We start from the raw sequence: 17,877 nt of genomic DNA on the forward strand, positions 1-17,877 counted from the left end.
ACTGCTTTTTTTTTTTTAAATACTGGGTAAGAAAATCTGACGTTCATTCACACCAGAACTCATCCTGGATTAGATCAGACGATGGAAATTACTGTATATTCTGTGGTTCTACCTCCCCTCTCCCCTCCAATGCCCTCTCCCATCTCCTCCAGGATGAGAGAGCAGCAGAGGAAGGAGGAAGAGCGGCGTCGCAAAGAGGAGGAGGAGTACACTCGCCAGGAGTCGGAGGACGCCTTCCAGGCCTGGCTGAAGCGCAAGCGGGAGGACGACAAGAAGAGGAGACAGGAGGAGGAGGAGAACAGGAAGAAGAACACCAAGGACGACAAGGTGAGGCCCCCGCATTTCAATTTTCAAAGCTGAAAAAAAGAAAAAGACGAGAAAAAAAAACCCCAAAAAACCGAAAAAGAAAGTGTCACAGTTCATATCACCTTTTGTGTTTTTGTTATGATAGCAAGTTTTGTGTTTTCACTCAGCAGAATATGATTGTGCCTTTTCTTCTTTTTTGTTTTTTTTATCTCCTTGCCCATTCCTTGTTTACGAGATGTGTTTATGTTTTTGTTGTTTTTTTCTATTTCAAAGTATGCATAGATCCCAATAGTCTGATGTGTGTTCCAAGCAGTTATAGTGTGTGTGGGTTTTTTTTCTGATAGAATCACATTGCTGACATTTCCACAGTGTTTGCCCAATATATTATAACACACACATACACATGCACACACACGCACACACAGCCACACACACGCACACACAGCCACACACACACACATCTAAATGTCATGTTTAAATCATTGTTTGTCTCACTTCTGCAAATAGATGAATGAACGCTTGTTGCACAACTGTGAGCATAAAGGAGCTAATTTGACCCTTTCTTGATATTACAGTCAAAGGACACAGAGGTGATTATGAAACCCTTGTTATTTCAGCACTGTTTTGCCCTTTCCTCTTGTGTGTCTGTCGGTCTTTGTTTCTATCTTAAATCTTAATTGACAGATTAATGGATAATGTTACAGATAACATGAAGTGTGTAGGTAGGGTGTGTTCTGCATGTGCTGGATTATGTACGCGATATGAATTATATATTTGTCATGGATTGTATGCACATTACGGATTATGTACACATCATCAGATGGAACTTTTTTTTTTTTTAAACATAAATGCCCAGACCAGTCTATGAACACACAGATACAGATACAGATATATGATGAAAGGGTGTACATATCAGTGCATGCACGCACACACAGGTGCACATGCAAGCATGCGCACATGCATCCACACATGTATGTGCATCACACACACATGCATACCATGTCTGAAATCACTCTGAAATGAATATACAATAAGTTGAAAAATAAACACATCACATGCACACAACACTTATAAACTCATTGCATAAATATTGACATGAAACACACACATGCATATTTACTCATCCATCCACCCTTGACAACAGAAAAGTGGACTCCCACCTTGTAAAAACATGTAACTTAAAAAGATGTTGAAAGAGAAGACTACATTCACATTCCTCCTCCTACCACCTACTCACTCCATGAATTATACACTCCAGCACACAAACATGAATACATTTATGTGTTTTCTGTGAAAACCTTAAGCGCACATATCCAAACTATCAGCAATCCTTCTAATGCCTTGTGTTCTTGTCTTGCTTACAGTCAGATGACTCAGAGGTGATTATATGTACTTTCTTTTATATATCCCCTTTTTTTTTTCTTTTCTTAAACTTCTTTTTGTTCCTGTCATTGACAGCTAAACTGTGTGGATTGATTAGTTCTTAGGGAATTAGCAGAAGGTATAGATGGTGTCAACTTGATGAATGACTTTTTGTGTGTGAGTGTCTGGTATGGTGTAAATATGTGTAGCAAATATCAGAGTAGAAAGGGAAACACTTCTTGAGTGTGAGCGCTTGATTTATTGTACACTAAAACCTCAAGAGTAGAATGGGAATTTACCGTATGGTATGGTGCTCCAGGTATGTCCTGTGTCTGTTGCTGAATGAGTTTATCAAGTGTTTTCAACATTTTGCCACCGGATTGGATTTGTGGTTCTGTTTCCAGTTTCTGTTTGGATCCTGTGGAAACTCTTCTGGATGAAAAACTCTGTCAGAAAATGACTTTAGTGTGGCAGAAGACGATGACACAGAGAACTTCATCTAATTTTGTAGGACATTGACAGACAGCTGACAAAATGCTCACTCACTTGTTCATAGAGGCATTTATATGTGCTGTTACACATATGTACACATATGCAGTCACATACACTCAGTTACACACTTACACATGTGCACACATGCATATGTGCGCGCACACACGCACGCACACACATGCACACACACACACACACACACACAAACTCACACACATAGATTAAGAGAGAGAAGTGAAAAAATAATACACTCTAAAATATTTATCATAAATGACATCTGACTTGTCCAAAGACTTTTGGGGGAACAAAGTTGATAATTACGTAAAAGAAAGGAAAAGAAAAGTAACTCAGTCAGCAATTTAAGATCCTAAAAAACAGTAATTGTAAGAACCTTGCGACATGTGATGTGAAATAACTTAAAGAATGGATGCCTTACCATAGGAATCATGTCTCTGCACATATAGGTATTTATAAAATCTTTGCTTTTTATTTCGCAGCTGAATATCACCATTGCTTTTAACAAAATTCCCACCCATCCACCCCCACCCCCACCCCAGTTGCTGAACTGGTGGCTGCATGAAAATTCCCTGTGTAAAAAGATATACCCCATTAGCAAACTGTATCTATGATCGTGTCTACATGCATACATGTACATGAGCTTGGATAAGCAACTGTCTTGTGTGGGTGTATCAATTTGTGTAAGTCTGTTGTGAAAAGTAACCTTTGTTTTTTGGTTTTGTTTTTTTTGAGTAACTGCATGCATAAGTTTTGTTTTGGCTTTATGCTGTGTGTGTGTTTGTGTGTGTGTGTGTGTGCGTGTGTGTGTGTGTGTGTGTGTGTGTGTGTGTAGGAGAGGGAGAGGCAGCCGTGTGTCAGTGTCTTTATGGGAATGAAACTCAGCAGTCAGTAATTTGTTCATGTAAACAAAGTATGATTCTGAACCGTATCTGCAAAAAAAAAAAAAAAAAAAAAAACAGCAACAACAAAACAAAACAAAAACAACACAAAATCAGTGCAGTAAATGAACAAAAAGCACATGTTCCATCCCTACCCCCCCCACCCCCCCATTCCACCATAGATTCAGTGACCTATATGTTTCATTTTTATGCATGATATACTAATATTTATAACAGAATTTGTAACATATGCTTTTCACATCATGCATGTGCACAAATATGTGCATTCACAACATAACATGTACTCACATGCACTTGCATAGACACACGCATGCATGTGCACGCACAATCACAAATTCACCCTACTCCATTTACATATTCTGTTATTCATGATCAAACACCAAAAGTTGCACACTCAAAAATAGTTCTTGTTCCTTTGCTTTCGTTTGAGAGCAAAAGGTTTTTGTTACCACTGATGTTTTGGTGCTAACCTCATTTCTCTGGTTTCATTCTCTTTGCTCTGACTGTGCACTGTTTTATGTGACATGCTCACCTTAAAACTACATGCCTGTCTCTGTGTGTGTGTGTGTTTGTGTGTCGGCCACTGAAAATGCAGGCTGAAAATGAAGGGTATCCTATCTTGGAGCCTTTTGAACCCATCGTCCGACTGCAGGTATTCTTTTAGCTGCTCAGGTTGTGTGTCTGTGTGAGAGTGGTTTTTTTTTTTTTTTTTTTTTTTTTTTCAACCTGGCTTTGTCTTGTTTCGTCCGCTGCATCCCAGTTTAGAGATCATGGCTTTTGTAGTTCTTTGCCCTGCCACCTCCTTCTGGTTGATGTTGTTTATTGCAAGCTGGACTGATCTTCTGCAGTATTGATTTCCACATGTCTGTATGGTTATATGATGGTGTTTTTTTTTTTTTTTTTTTGGTTGGTTTCTTTTTTGGTGGGAGGGTGAGAGTGGGAGTGGTCCTTGCTTCTGGATTCTGCTTGCACTTTTTAGACAATATTTGTTTTGTGAAAAAGAAAACAGAAATACTTCTTTTTTTTCAGCTGTCAAAATAGATAAGTAATATAAATAATGTTTTCTCTCTGTATATTTATATGTACATACGCTATACTGTGCTTTCATGTTTTATGTGACTGGATTGTGATATCAGCTGACAGATTAATTTTTTTTCCTGATCACTACCTTTTAGCTCCTGTCTTATTTTGTGGTTTTATTTGTTTGTTTCTTTGTTAGGGTTTTATTTGTTTGTTTCTTTGTTATTTGTTTTGTTTTGTTTGTTTGTTTACTCATCTTGGTGTTGTTGTTTTGGCTTAGTTTGTAATTTGTTACTTTTCCCCTGTTTTGTTATCATTTGATTTCTGTAAGTTTCTTTCCATAGTTTTCATGTGTTTGTTTGATTTAGTTTTTACTTTATTTTGTAACTTTCTGTGTTTTATGCAGCACGTCTTGCATATGCAATACTTTATGGCTTAAGTTATTCTTTTGTGTTTGTTTAGATGAATGTCTTACAAAAAAAAAAACCCAACTAACTGCTAATACTTGAGAGAGAGAGAGAGAAAAAAAAAAGAATTCCATGCTTGACTGATGAGTTAATAGTCTTCCAAATTACATTATTATTATTATTATTGTTTCTTCTTTTTTTGTTTGTTTGATCATCCTTGCTTGTTCAGTTTCATAGTTATATAGCTGAATAATAGGGTAGTTATATAGCTAGTTATTATGGCTAGTCAGTATTTTAGTTGATGGATCAGTTATTAGATCTAGTGCACATGTATGAACTAGCCTGCATTGATCACAGCAATACAGAGTGCAGAGCCTACTTCGGAAAATACAATGTGATGAAGTGGTTTGACTTTCATTGTTGAGCACAATAGTTGTTTTATTTCATTAATAAAAACAACAACATTCTTTTGAAATACAAACATTGGAAACCAAAAAAAGAAAAAAAACACATCCAAACATAGAGGAAAAAGCAAGCACATACACATGTGTATGTAATATACACATTTAAAAAAGAAAAGAAAAGAAGACCAAACATGGACAAAATCAGTCAACAAGATTTACACATGAATTGCAAATCTATTGTTGCTTTTTGTCTTTTAATAATGACACATTGTCATTAATGCAAATGTATTGTATTGTATTATCGTATTACATTGCATTTTTGTCACTACAGATGAAATTCGGGCTGTTGTCCCATGTCGCCGAAGTGCAGTGTTTTCTTTTTTGACTCGCTTGTGTAAACAAAGTGAGTCTGTGTTATAACCCGGTGTTCGGTTGTCTGTGTGTGTGTGTGTGTGTGTGTCGGTGGCAAACTTTAACATTGCCATTTTCTGTGGAAATACTTTTGTCTGCCAATACCAAATTTGGCTTAAACATAGTAGGATAAAAATCTTCACGGTCATATCAATAATAGGTTGTAAGTCTCCCGAATTTAGCCATATTTCCGAATCATTAACAGTTTATTACGTTGATATTCGTTCCCCATTCTGAAAACCGTTGTTACCCCTTTGCAGCTTCCCGATTGGTGAGAATACTCCATGACCTCGTTTTTCTTGTTTGCAATCAAAAGCAAAGAAATACACATTCTGGACAGAACACATACAGTGACACTACCTACATTATTGACGTGTTTATTGTATATGAATATTCTAAAGTGGAAACTGAATTAACTGAAAAGAAAATTTTAATCAACCGTTTCACTGCCTCGTCTACACGCACTGGTCAGTACAGATCCTGACAATACATGTTGCAATACATGGCAACATCTCCTTTACCGCTGAATCAAAAGAATTTTTTAAATAATCATTGACGTGTTTACTGCATATGAATGTTTTAAAGTGGATACTAAATGAACTAGAATGAACAGAAAAAAGAAATTGAATGGAAGGTTTCGTAGTTTCTCAATGAGTGGAAAGACAAAGTTTGTCGACCACGGATCTCTGCAGATCTATAAAAACAGACATATATTGCAGTGTTTTTGAGGCGATGGGAATGTTTCCTTTACCTCGGACTTGAAAGAATTTTTTTTAATGCCTGAGATATACCAAAATAACATGATTTAAACCGCGTTATGACTTTGACTGCTGCTGTTGATTTATTCCACTAAAAGAACATGCTCAAATAATAATTTTTGAACGTCAACATTGAACCCGCGTTTGCATGGTGGGTAAAGCCACTAATTCTTGATCCAAGCATCTGTGGTTCGAATCTGCATTGAATCCTTATTTTTTCTTCTTCTTTTTTTCCGCAAAGCTGTATATGATTATAATAACGGATGAAGAACACACTTTAACAAACTAATTTTTTGATTTTTATAAAAGTTTTTTTTTTCTTTAAGTGTGTATCACAGGTGAGTCTTGAAGGCCTTGCCTTTCTTGTTTTTTGGGGTTTTTTTTGTTGTTGTTGTTGTTGTTGCCTGCACATGAATTTGTTCTTCCATCAAAGTGGATTTTTCTACAGAATTTTGCCTGGAACAATCCCTTTGTTGTCATGGATTCTTTTAAACACATTACGTGGATATTGCATATGGAACCATGATTTATAGTCTCATCTGAAAGACTGGCATCCAGACCACCAGAGTTGGGGTCTAGTGCAGGGGAGGAGTAAAAATTACAGTCTGTTCAGGACTCAAACTCGTAGACACCCACTTCTTAGTCACTCCACAGATGTGCTGAATTTATAGTAGTGATGAAAGTAAGCATCTTATGCTGGTATACAGTGGAAATCTTAATAGAAGTGGGGGAAAAAGTCTTATGGGAAAAAAAGGCAGTGGATTATTGCGCTGATGAAGTATAGCTCTTGAACACAGTTTGTCATCCTCATTCTATAATATTTTCATCACTTTGCGTTTTGATGTTTATGCCACTTCAGAAACAGATATAGAATATTGAACACACACACACTCCCATCCCAACACCCCTCTCCCCCAGCACCCACTCACCTAATCATGCTTTTTTTTTTTTAATTTCTGTTTTCAAGTCAGTGCTGATCAAGTTGGCCATTGTGGTAGCTGGGCTTAGTAACAGACTGTAAACAGTCATATATTTATAGATCAAAACTACCTCTCTATGTTATTAATGTTGTGTGTATATAGGAATGTGAAGAACCAGAAAACGGTTGAGTTTAGTCTGTTGAGAATTTCATGAGATGCCTTGATGCAGTTCTTAAAGAAAAAGAGTTAAGTGTTTTCTAAAGCATTTTGCAGATTAATTATTCATTTAGATGTTTCAGTCTCACCTTTACTTATACTGAGGCTTTTAACCACCCAGGCTGATACTTTTAAGCTACACAACATCTGCATAAAAAAAAATGAAGATAAGAAGAGAAAGCAGTTACCTGGTTTAGAAAATTATGTAAAAGCCCAACACACTGGTTAGGCCTTGAAAGCCTGCCAAACACTGCATATGTGTATATGAGTCAAATGATTCACACTCGTAACTGTATAAACAACATCTGCTGAGTGTAGACATCCATGAGAGCCGGTTGATTGTTCTTTTTTCCCTTTTATTGATCTCCTACCCCATTTTCTTTCTTTTATGTTTTGAATCTAGATCTTTCAGATCTGTAACTCAAACTGCATGACTACCTGTTAGCTGTATTTATGTAAGACCAGAGTTAATAGTTCCTCATTATATGATGCCTATTACCTTTATTTTGATATTTACCCATGCATTAAGATTCTTTTTACAAGAAGTGTCAATTAAAGGTGTCTGCAATCTAGATTTCAGTTTGTGTGTATGTCTTGATTGCTAATTTTGCAGCATTTTGGCAATGTTATGTTGTGGTTAGTGATGCTGTTGTGTGACACATATCAGCCATAATCATTGGCAAGTGGCTTATTAAGTTATTAGTTTCAGGGCAGTTCATGTTAAGCAGGGCAGTTCATGTTAAGCATAGATGTGCTGTGCATGTGTTAGCACAGTGTTTCAGAAGTCCTTATTTGAGCCCACCAAAGCTGGATTTATGGTGAAAGGCCATTCTTTTTCTTCTGCATTTGTGGGCTGCAAACCCTTGTTCATGAGTTATATCGGTGTTTGGGGTTTACTTGTTTGGTCACTTTTACCCCACCATTTAGGGAAGCACACTCCCATTTTCAGGGGTTGTGCAAGCTCAGTATGTTCATTTCTACACAATCCACAGAATGCTGGCATGGATCATGGGTATTTTATTGTGTGCATTTGGTCTACTGCACACAGATTAAGGCACACTTTGTACAGGTGTTATAGGGAACGTGGAAGAAGTACAGGTAAAAAACTGATCTCCACCCTTAACCTAACCAGGATTCAATCCTGGGACCTTCAGACTGAAATTGCAGCACTCTAACCACTTGGCTATTTTGCCTGTTATGTGAAGCATGTGTATAGTTAGCTGATGGTAGCATTTCAGTTACAGAAGCTTACTCATATGATTAATTTTCTTTTCTTCTTAAATTTTTATTTTATTTTATAAAGAATACGAGTATTGTTGAAAATTGTTTGGTGCCTTATTCACACGTAATTTATTCTGTGTGTGTGTGTGTGTGTGTGTGTGTGTGTGTGCGCGCGCGCTTTCCATTGTCTGCCTTCCTTTTCTAATGTTCTTTCTTTCACTAGCCAAATATTTGGTATGAAACATACATAAGTCAAGCAAACACTGCAATTTTAATAATCCATAACATAAACGTTCCATTGTCCTTAACAGTGTGTCACACTGTCCCTACCTTATTCTAACATTCTGTAGGCCAATTTTAGCTGTTATTAGGGCTGAATAAGTACATATTTGTTGTCCATAGTTGACTAAAATGAACTCACTGGTGCCATTTAATTTTGTGCAAGTTGGATCCAAATGGCAATTTTTTTAGCGGAAGTTTGTCGCCGTTCCTTCTTCTCTTTGTTCTTCCACTCTTTCTTTCTTTTCTTTTTAAAAAATTTTTTTTTAAAGATTCCATTCTTTCTCTTTTTTCTTTTCTTTTTTTTTTAACAAAAATCATAATTTGTTAAATATTTATTTTATGTTTATTGCATGTGTACGTTTTATGTATACTGTGTATGTTTTGGCACACAGAGGCATGTATGCACATATTAGGCATTTGTGATTTGGCAGTTGGATTGTTTGCTTGTGTGCATGCCTGCATGCATATTTGTCTCATTGTGTTTATGTACCCCATGCATGTACTTCTTCCTCTCTCTCTCTCTCCATACCTTTATCTCTTACTCTGTTTGTGTGTGTGTTTGTGTGTGTGTGTACATGTGTATGCGTATACTCATGTGTGTGTGGTTTAGATTTGATTGGTTTACAAATGTTACAAACGAAAAGAGTGACCTCAGACTGGAAATTACAGTAAACTTTTGCAGCAGGGATGATGAAAGCAGGACGGAGCTTCAGACTTGGTGGTTGGCTGGTAAGCGTAACAACACAGTTGTTTGGTTCATTCACATTATAACTCTGGATAGTGGATAGCTAGCTCAATAACACGCTAACAGTCTGTACAGTTCAGCCTTACACCAGGTATGCGCTGAAGACAGTGGCACTGGATGTTTGTGTTTCAGGCCAAGGAGAATGAGGAGGCCTACAAGGGGTGGCTGAAGACCAAACAGGGCCAGATCCGAAGAGAAAAGCTGCTGAAGAAACGCGAAGAGCAGGAAATGAAAGACGGATACTACGTGCGCAGTCGAGAAGAGTGTGACCAGGCATATAAAGAGTAAGTTTACTTTTGTCACTGTTGATGTGTGTGTTATTTCAGACATTGGTCAGGCCATACAGACAGAATATTTTGCCTTGGTTGCTGTTGAGGTGTCTGTTATTTTAGGAGGAGGATTGTTGCTCTTGAGTACGCTTGAGTGATATTGTAGAAAAATATTACAGTTTCCTTTTCTCTCTCTCTGTGTTTGACAGGGAGACTGGTGAATAGAAAAAGAAAGATCTTTATGTGTGCACGCATGCACACACAAATGCATGCATGCATGCGCACATGCACACACACACAATATCACACGCACACAAACTATTTACATGCATGCCCACAACCAGCCACTTCTAGCATGCTGTCCTCTCACACCCTCCACCCTGCGCACCATGCAGCATGGCATACACACAGCTCACACACACATACACACACACACATACGCCCACACTATATGTATATACACATATCAAGAAGTGAGTGCAAGTTTTTATATGTGATTTCACAGACACAGTCTTTAAAACTGACACTTGCTGACTGCAGATGGCTGAAGAAGAAGTACGCTGAGATCCGACGCCAGAAAATGGCAGAAAGGCAGCGTTCCCGATGCTACAGAACCTATGCCCGCAAGTCCCGCAAGCAGCAAATGATGGCTCGGGCTGTGCGACAATCCCAGGCTTTCCGTTATGTGGACTACTACGGATATCGATTCTAGAATGTTCTCTGTTTGTTTGATTGCAAGCGTATGATACATGTCTTCTTAAAAATTGTTCAGATCTGCATGGGCTTTCATAAAGATTCTGGCATGAAATCTTTATGAAAATCATTGCCTATAGCAATAGTCAAATTTATGGCAGTTTTTTTCTTCTGTTTTTGGTTTTTTTTGGTCAGGGTGATTGTTGGTTTGATTTCTGTTTGCCATCTCTCGCCATTTTTAACTGCATGTCATCAGGCAAGGTGAAATTTTCTGTGTTGTTGATAAAAATGATTTATTCAGAATTAACAGATCTGATCTTTGATATATGAGTGAAGACTTAGCTACTCATAAATATGTGTGATATTGTTTATATCTTACAGGTCTGATAATGCAGTTAGCCTCAGCCTTCTTTTTGAAGGGTATGTGGAATGATTATTGGAATACACAGGTGAAAAATTGTCTATCTGTTAGGTCATGTTTTGTGTACATCTACTGGGTTTGTTTTTGTTTTTTAACCCTCTTGGACACACACACACACACACACACACACACACACACACACACACACACACACACACACCTTCATCATCACCACAACTTCCAAAGGAGTTGTACATTAGACAGCATCACCTTCAAACATCTCCATCAACATCAAAACAGCCAATAGTTACAATCAGAAACTGTAGCAGCAACAACCATCGCCATGACCTCCCACATCCACTGTGAGAACAACAGCACAAACAACAATAATGAGTTCAGCTGGTTTAGTGCAGAACTTGCATTCAAAATATTGTCAGATTGAATCTCAGACACCAGGTGGGTGTATCAACCAAATGGTTAAAGCATCAGACTTTAAATCTGAGTGTTCTGGGTTTGAATCCCAGAGATTTTTCTGATCTCCCATGTCATCAGATGCATAATGCAGCCTGCTTATTCCCCAAACCCCCATCATGTGTATAAACATGCAGAAGATGAAATGCACACATTAAAGGTCCTGTAATCTATGTTTGTGTTTGGTGTGTTACGGAAGCAAGAACATAAACAGCATGCATACTTCCAAAAACGGAGTTTACTTGCCTATATGGTGGGGTTAAAATGGTCCTGCACATAAAAGCTCTCTTGTATATGCAAGTGAATGCGGGAATTGCAGCCTATGAACACAGAAGAAGAAGAAGAAGAAGTTTGGGTACCCAACATAAAGATTGGTGTTTTCACTGCCCATCTGAACATGTTGTCCCACTGATGGTGTTAGCGTTAGATAGGTCCCTGTCCTTCCTCTTTCCTGAGATAGTTATCCCCATCGGCCAGACTTTTTATCACCTGAGATGATGAGTTTTGATGTTCAACCTGAATCTTAATAACAGTAATGACAATAACATAGGGAAAGATGGTGATACTGAAGAAGAAGGAAATCTTTAGTCTCAATCGCCAGTCCAGTCATTGTACATTGTACGTACAGCTGTCATGTTCAGCTGATCTCTTAAATAACCAAAGACCTGATTTGTAAAATAATGCCCAGAATTTATACATAATTTGAAGATAATCATTAAAACTTTGTTTTTACTAATAGCTGTGTGGTTGCTGTTGGTTTTGTGTTTGAAGGTGGTGGTCCGGGGTGCTGTTTCTTTAGTTATTATTATTATTGTTTGAAAGTGTGTCTGTATATTATATTGTTTTCATTGTGTACATTCTCTCAAGACCTGACTAAACAGGATGGGTTGTGCTGCAGGTCAGGCATCTGCCTAGCAGATGTGATGTTGTGTATATGGAAAAGTCTGAATGCAGTAACGTCCACATGGGAAGCTGAAACTGAAATTGAAATCAACTTTTATTTTTATGAACTATTGTTTTATTTGATTTTTTTTCTTTGCAGGGGAGGCCCATATTTCAGTTAATTACCAATTATGTGTCAGTAATATCACTCTATGACTGTGGAAAAAGCATACCTTAACTTTGCATTTAATAAATGTTGTGCCTGTTTTTTTTATTTTGGCATTTGGCTAGAAAAGCCATAAATGCTTATTTTTGTATCCAAAAACAATTATAGGTACCCTCCTTTTTCATCTTCACATGAATTGGTGGATTTTCCATTCTCAGTGAAAATGAAATGCAGAAAATGACAATAGATAAAATACTCACCTGCTTCCAAAAATAAAGGAAACATTGCAGCTATAAAACTCATAACCTGAAGTGGATAAAACATTGTAACAATTGCAACCTGTTACAAATATCTTGGAGACAACATGGTGACTGTAACTGTTACATCACTTTGGGTGTACATTCCATCTGCATTTCCACAAGGAATAGTTCTGCTTCATTTTGAAGTCTTTCGGTTTGTGTCGTTTATTTCTTTTTGGGGTCAGAACAGGCTTTCCTGGTATGTTCAAGTACCGGTACCTACATATAAATATACATACTCACAAACACACAAAGATAGATATAGATACGCTTGTATTTTGTGTATGTTAGACTTGAGTGAGAGCACCATAATCACAACAAAACATGTCTCATTAAAAAGCACCGGTTTTTTTTTTTTTTTTTTTTTTAACATTACATATGCAAATAGTCACTTGTACAGATCCATAACATTTGTAAGAATCCATTCTCACAAAGACACAGGAGGGTATCAGCAAAAAGCTTTTTCTCCAAACAATTACAAAGTCAGTTACACTTACAGGCACACAAAGTTTTGTATCCAGACAGTGCATTGGTTCATAGAGCCTTTTATCCAGTTGCAAAATAGGTTCAAAGAGCTTTTTATCTAGTCACTATATAGGTTCATAGTTTTTTGTGTAGGTACAATTTAGGTTCATAAAGCTGTTTGTCCAAACAGTTACATAGTTTACTTTAGACAGGACACTTTAGACAATGATGCAGTCGTATATATTTAGAAAGTGTGTTGCATGTGTGGTCATAACATCGGCAGCATTTGATGCCAACCTTACAAAGACCATTGTGATTGCATCATGTCCGACAGCCTGTTTTGAACCAACTTAGAGATGTAACCAATTTCGGACAAGTCTTTGTAGTGCTACATAAGGTCTTTTGTAGAACTGTGTAAATTTGTGGAAGTGTAGATGGTAGCACATGAGTGGTGATCAAATCCGTATGAAGTACTGAGAAGATAGAAAGTGTTACCATTTCATTTATGCTATATAAAACATATCAATAAAGATTGAGATAACCATGTAACTGTACACTTTGTAAGTGCTGTGATTTATACACTTTATATATTTATTTCCGACTTGGAAGGTGGAAGTACGAGTAAAGCATGAGAGATGCGCACAGGTGTAAGACAGCTGCGCTGAGAATTCATCATGTCACCATTACTGATGTTTATGTTGGGGGTTTTTTGGGTTTTTTTTGTTGTTGTTGAAGTTATCAGGTAGATTGAATAGCTGTTTTCTTTCAATGATGAAGACTGAGCAGTGAGATGTGCCAAAGTTGTGGGCTCTGCTGTTCATGCCTTACTGTTGATCACTGCAGGGAAAGTAGCGTCAAGGCCTTTGTGATTCTGTGATCTTCAATGTGATGTATCTTTCAATTTGCTCTTCAAGTCTTCTTTTTGCCGAAATCTTATTCCTCACCGCCTATCTTGCTGATCTTGCGTGTGTGTTTCTGTGTGTGGGGAGGGGTGGGGATGGGGATGGGGGGCGTGTCTGTGTGTGTATACATGAGAGCCTGTTGATGTCTGTGTGTATAATGTATGTGTGAGACTATGCATATTCATATGTGGTTTGCAGTCATTTGTACATGTGTGTGGCCATGTGTGCAAAAGAGAGTATATTTGAATTACTAATTTACAATTGTATTCCGAATGTGATGGAAATGGTGTTATTTTGCCTTGTCTCACTGTCTGTTTCTTCTCTCAATTTTTGTTGCTGCATTGTGAGACATGTTGGACAATTTGATAAATTTGCACCACAAAAAAGAAAAAAAAAATCTTATTTGTTTGACTGACATAAAATCCTTACAAACGAATCTGTATATTTGCATTTTTCTCTTCAAATTTCTGCTTCAGTTATGTATTCTTGCATTTACCCTTTCACTTTAAGAAAGACACATTTATCTATTTAGCATATCAATTATACTTCACTAGCAGTTTTTATTTTGAGAAATGTATTTTATGTAATCCATGCATTTGTCAGTGTACCTGGAATCAGTCATAATTCTTTATGTTGACGATGATTTTGTAATGCATTTATCATAATGTATGTCATAAACAATGCCAAGGAACTCTAAATTATTTGATGTTGCCTGTTACAATATCTGTGATACAATCTACATAACTTTGTTTTCTTAGAATCGGTTGTTAGTTGCTTAAATTGTGATGTCTATGCTTAATTATTGCCTGACCCCTTTTATTGTATTGGCTCTACTCTTTGTCTTACATATGATGTATATAAATTTTCAGGTTTGAGAAGATTAAAAATGGAAAAGTAGAAAACAGTATGTATTCTTATGTAGAAAAAACAAGTTTGAGTGTTTAAGATGCATTTCACACACACACACACACACACACAGAGAACTAGATATCAACAATATGTCATTTATCTCTGGGTTTTTATGGAAATTTACACAACAGAAAAAAAAGTATGGCACTTCAGTTGAGACAGATTTCTGTGTGAAATATCAGTCTGCTCTTCCCTGGAGATAGTGCATCACCTCAGGTGCGACTCATTTACATTTTTGTTTTGTTTTGGGTATCTCCTTGTGTGTGTGTGTGTGTGTGTGTATATATATATATATATATATATATATATATATATATATATACATACATACATACATATATATATATTTACCTACCACAGTGGACTTTTCCACAGAATGTTGCCAGGGACAATTCAATACTGCCCATGTGCTAGGTAATGACCTCAGTTTATCAGTCTGACCACCACACAAAATCAAGTGGTTGGGGGTAGCGGAGGGGGGTTGAAAGTAAAAATTCTGGTCCATGCTGGAATTGATCTCAGGCCACTATAGACTCCCAGTCAGGCACTTTTTAGCAAAAATGGTGTGACACCATATTCTATATATTAATCCCAATTGAATTCATTAGTTTCTTGATCAGATTCTCTCTTGGATTGAGATTTATAGTGATAGTGTGAAGGATGCCTGCTCACTTACTTTTTGTCTGGAGTATATTTATTGAATGTTAATGAACTGACATTTTTCACAGGTGGAACTACATAGAGAAAACAAAAAGTGCCAAAATTTGTATGACCTTTTCTGTTTTTTGGTTTTCTAATGAAGATATTTGCTTTAAAAGTCAGAGTTGCCTTTATAGGGAACAACATAGACTTGCCTTCTTTTGATTCTAATATAGGAAGCTGGGCAAAGAATTCTGGTGACTGTTTGGATTTAAATCAGTAAGCGTTTTGAATCAGAGGGTGGGACACTGATGAAAGCAACGAAATAAAGTTCATTTCTCTAATCATGTTGTCTCTGTATATATCTGTGGTTGTGTGTATGCATGATTGTGTGTGTGTGTGTGTGTGTGTGTGTGTGTGTGTTCAAGTGGTGTATGTCTGTTGGTCTGTCTGTCTCAGTGTTTGCAGTCATGCAAACCATATTTTAAGTTCTTCTGTGTTTTAAGTCCCTTATTCATTTTTATTCTTTTACTCTCATATACATTCACTTGTATGTTTGCACACACACACACATATACACACACAAGTACACACACATACGCATACTAGCTGGTATCTACCTTTGACTGATCACGTTTATTGTTATGATAATCATGGTTTTCACTGTTATATGTATGATTAACTCACTGTTAAAATTCATGTTCTAGTTCACTGTTAGTATAGTCCTTCGTAGTTCTTCGTTTTCTACTACTCACTTTCGTCATCCCACCACCTTTTCTCAAGTACCCCATGCCCCATCTCCCATGCTCACAAACCCCCCCACGCCCCACCCGCCCACCCCTTTTTTTCCCCTATCCTCTGATATCACTAAACAGTGAAAAGACGTGAAACTAAACACACGTCTAAAATCACACCATATTAAACTAAAGAACACGCGCACAGCGCGCGCGTGCACACACACACACACACACACAGAGTGTAAAAAGCAGCATTTATAACAATTCTATTTATCATTTTGAAATTGAAAGTTCTGTTTTGTTTAGTAGTTATAATCTTATATTGATGCATACATCTGTCACTAGTGTCAGGAGCAAAATTGTACCATGAAATACGAATCATCTGAATATGTGAATTTTCATTTCATTTTCATAATTGGATATCACTTATCCAAATCATTAACTTAGTTAATTTATAATGTCACACAACCGGACCTCGATCATTCTTGAAAACGTGCCTGCTGGATTGGTCTGATTGGAAATGACATTGATATAGGCTGCCCTTGAATGTTAACAGCACAGCGACAACCAGCACAACGTTTCAATATGTAACTTCCGAAAAACACTTTCTTTTAATCGAAATACTATCTGTGGTTGTCAATATCAAAAAGCTTATTTCCACTCCAGCTTTTGATCTTTCAGTCGATCTTCTCTGACCAGATCTAAAAAGGTCTTTTGAGAGTTATTTCCCTTGGTAGGTTATCGCTTGATATTCAGGACTTTATTTCACTTTGGTGCTAAAAAAGTAAATGTTCACACACACACACACACACGTGTGTGTGTGTGTGTGTGTGTGTGTGCGTTTACGGAGGACGTTTTTTAGATTTTTTTTTAAGATTCACCCACGAGTATTAATTGAGCTTGCTGAAGTTATTGTTCACCCACTTAAGATCTTGTTTGATAGAACACAAGAAAAGGGTGCAATACCAAAAGCTTGGAAAGAAGCAGAAGTACGACCTATTTTTAAGAAAGGTAACAAGAATTCTGCAGGTAACTATCGTCCAGTCAGCCTAACATCAGTTGTCTGTAAAGTTTTTGAGGGTTTTATTCGAGACGCTCTCTGTCAACATTTAACCAAACATGATCTGTTATCTAGAGAACAGTTTGGATTTGCCAGAGGGCGCTCGTGTGTTACACAACTACTTGTTACATTACAAGACTGGTTAGTCATGCTACGATGAGAGAGTACCAGTCGACGCAGTCTACCTTGATCTAAGGAAAGCTTTCGATACAGTTCCCCATCATAGACTCATAAATCAGCTGGGAGGCGATGGGATAAAAGGCAAGCTACTATCGTGGATCAGACACTTTCTAAATGGAAGATCACAGTTTGTAAGTGTAAATAGCAGTAAATCATCGAAGGTTAAGGTAACTAGTGGTGTACCACAAGGTAGTGTTCTTGGCCCGACCTTGTTCAAATACTTTATAAATGATATGCCTGGTGAGGTAGATTGTAAAGTAAGAATCATTGCAGACGACACCAAGGCTTACTCTGCCATCCGAAATATAGAAGATAGAGATCACTTACAAATGTGTATACATAATCTAGTTAAATGGACAAATACTTGGCTACTGCAATTTAAC

At 37.2% G+C, this 17,877-nt stretch overlaps 1 protein-coding gene across 6 annotated transcripts in view; it reads left to right on the top strand.

The window, feature by feature from the left end:
* LOC143282845 (uncharacterized) overlaps positions 1–15,861 on the top strand; it is a 35,636-nt gene extending 19,775 nt beyond the window's left edge. For 2 of the 6 annotated variants that reach the window (XM_076588676.1, XM_076588681.1), the window contains exons 5-8: positions 153–327; positions 3,673–3,729; positions 9,594–9,745; positions 10,271–15,861. In XM_076588676.1, coding sequence (XP_076444791.1) covers positions 153–327; positions 3,673–3,729; positions 9,594–9,745; positions 10,271–10,442 — 556 coding nt within the window. In that variant the 3' untranslated portion in view covers positions 10,443–15,861. Of the gene's footprint in view, positions 1–152; positions 328–881; positions 897–1,670; positions 1,686–3,672; positions 3,730–9,593; positions 9,746–10,270 lie in introns of all 6 variants that reach the window. The other 4 variants (XM_076588677.1, XM_076588679.1, XM_076588678.1 and 1 more) reach the window with 4 other exon arrangements.
* Positions 15,862–17,877: the final 2,016 nt, after the last annotated feature.

This window comes from Babylonia areolata, chromosome 6, assembly GCF_041734735.1.
Source record: "Babylonia areolata isolate BAREFJ2019XMU chromosome 6, ASM4173473v1, whole genome shotgun sequence".
NCBI classification, from domain to species: Eukaryota; Metazoa; Mollusca; class Gastropoda; order Neogastropoda; family Buccinidae; genus Babylonia; species Babylonia areolata.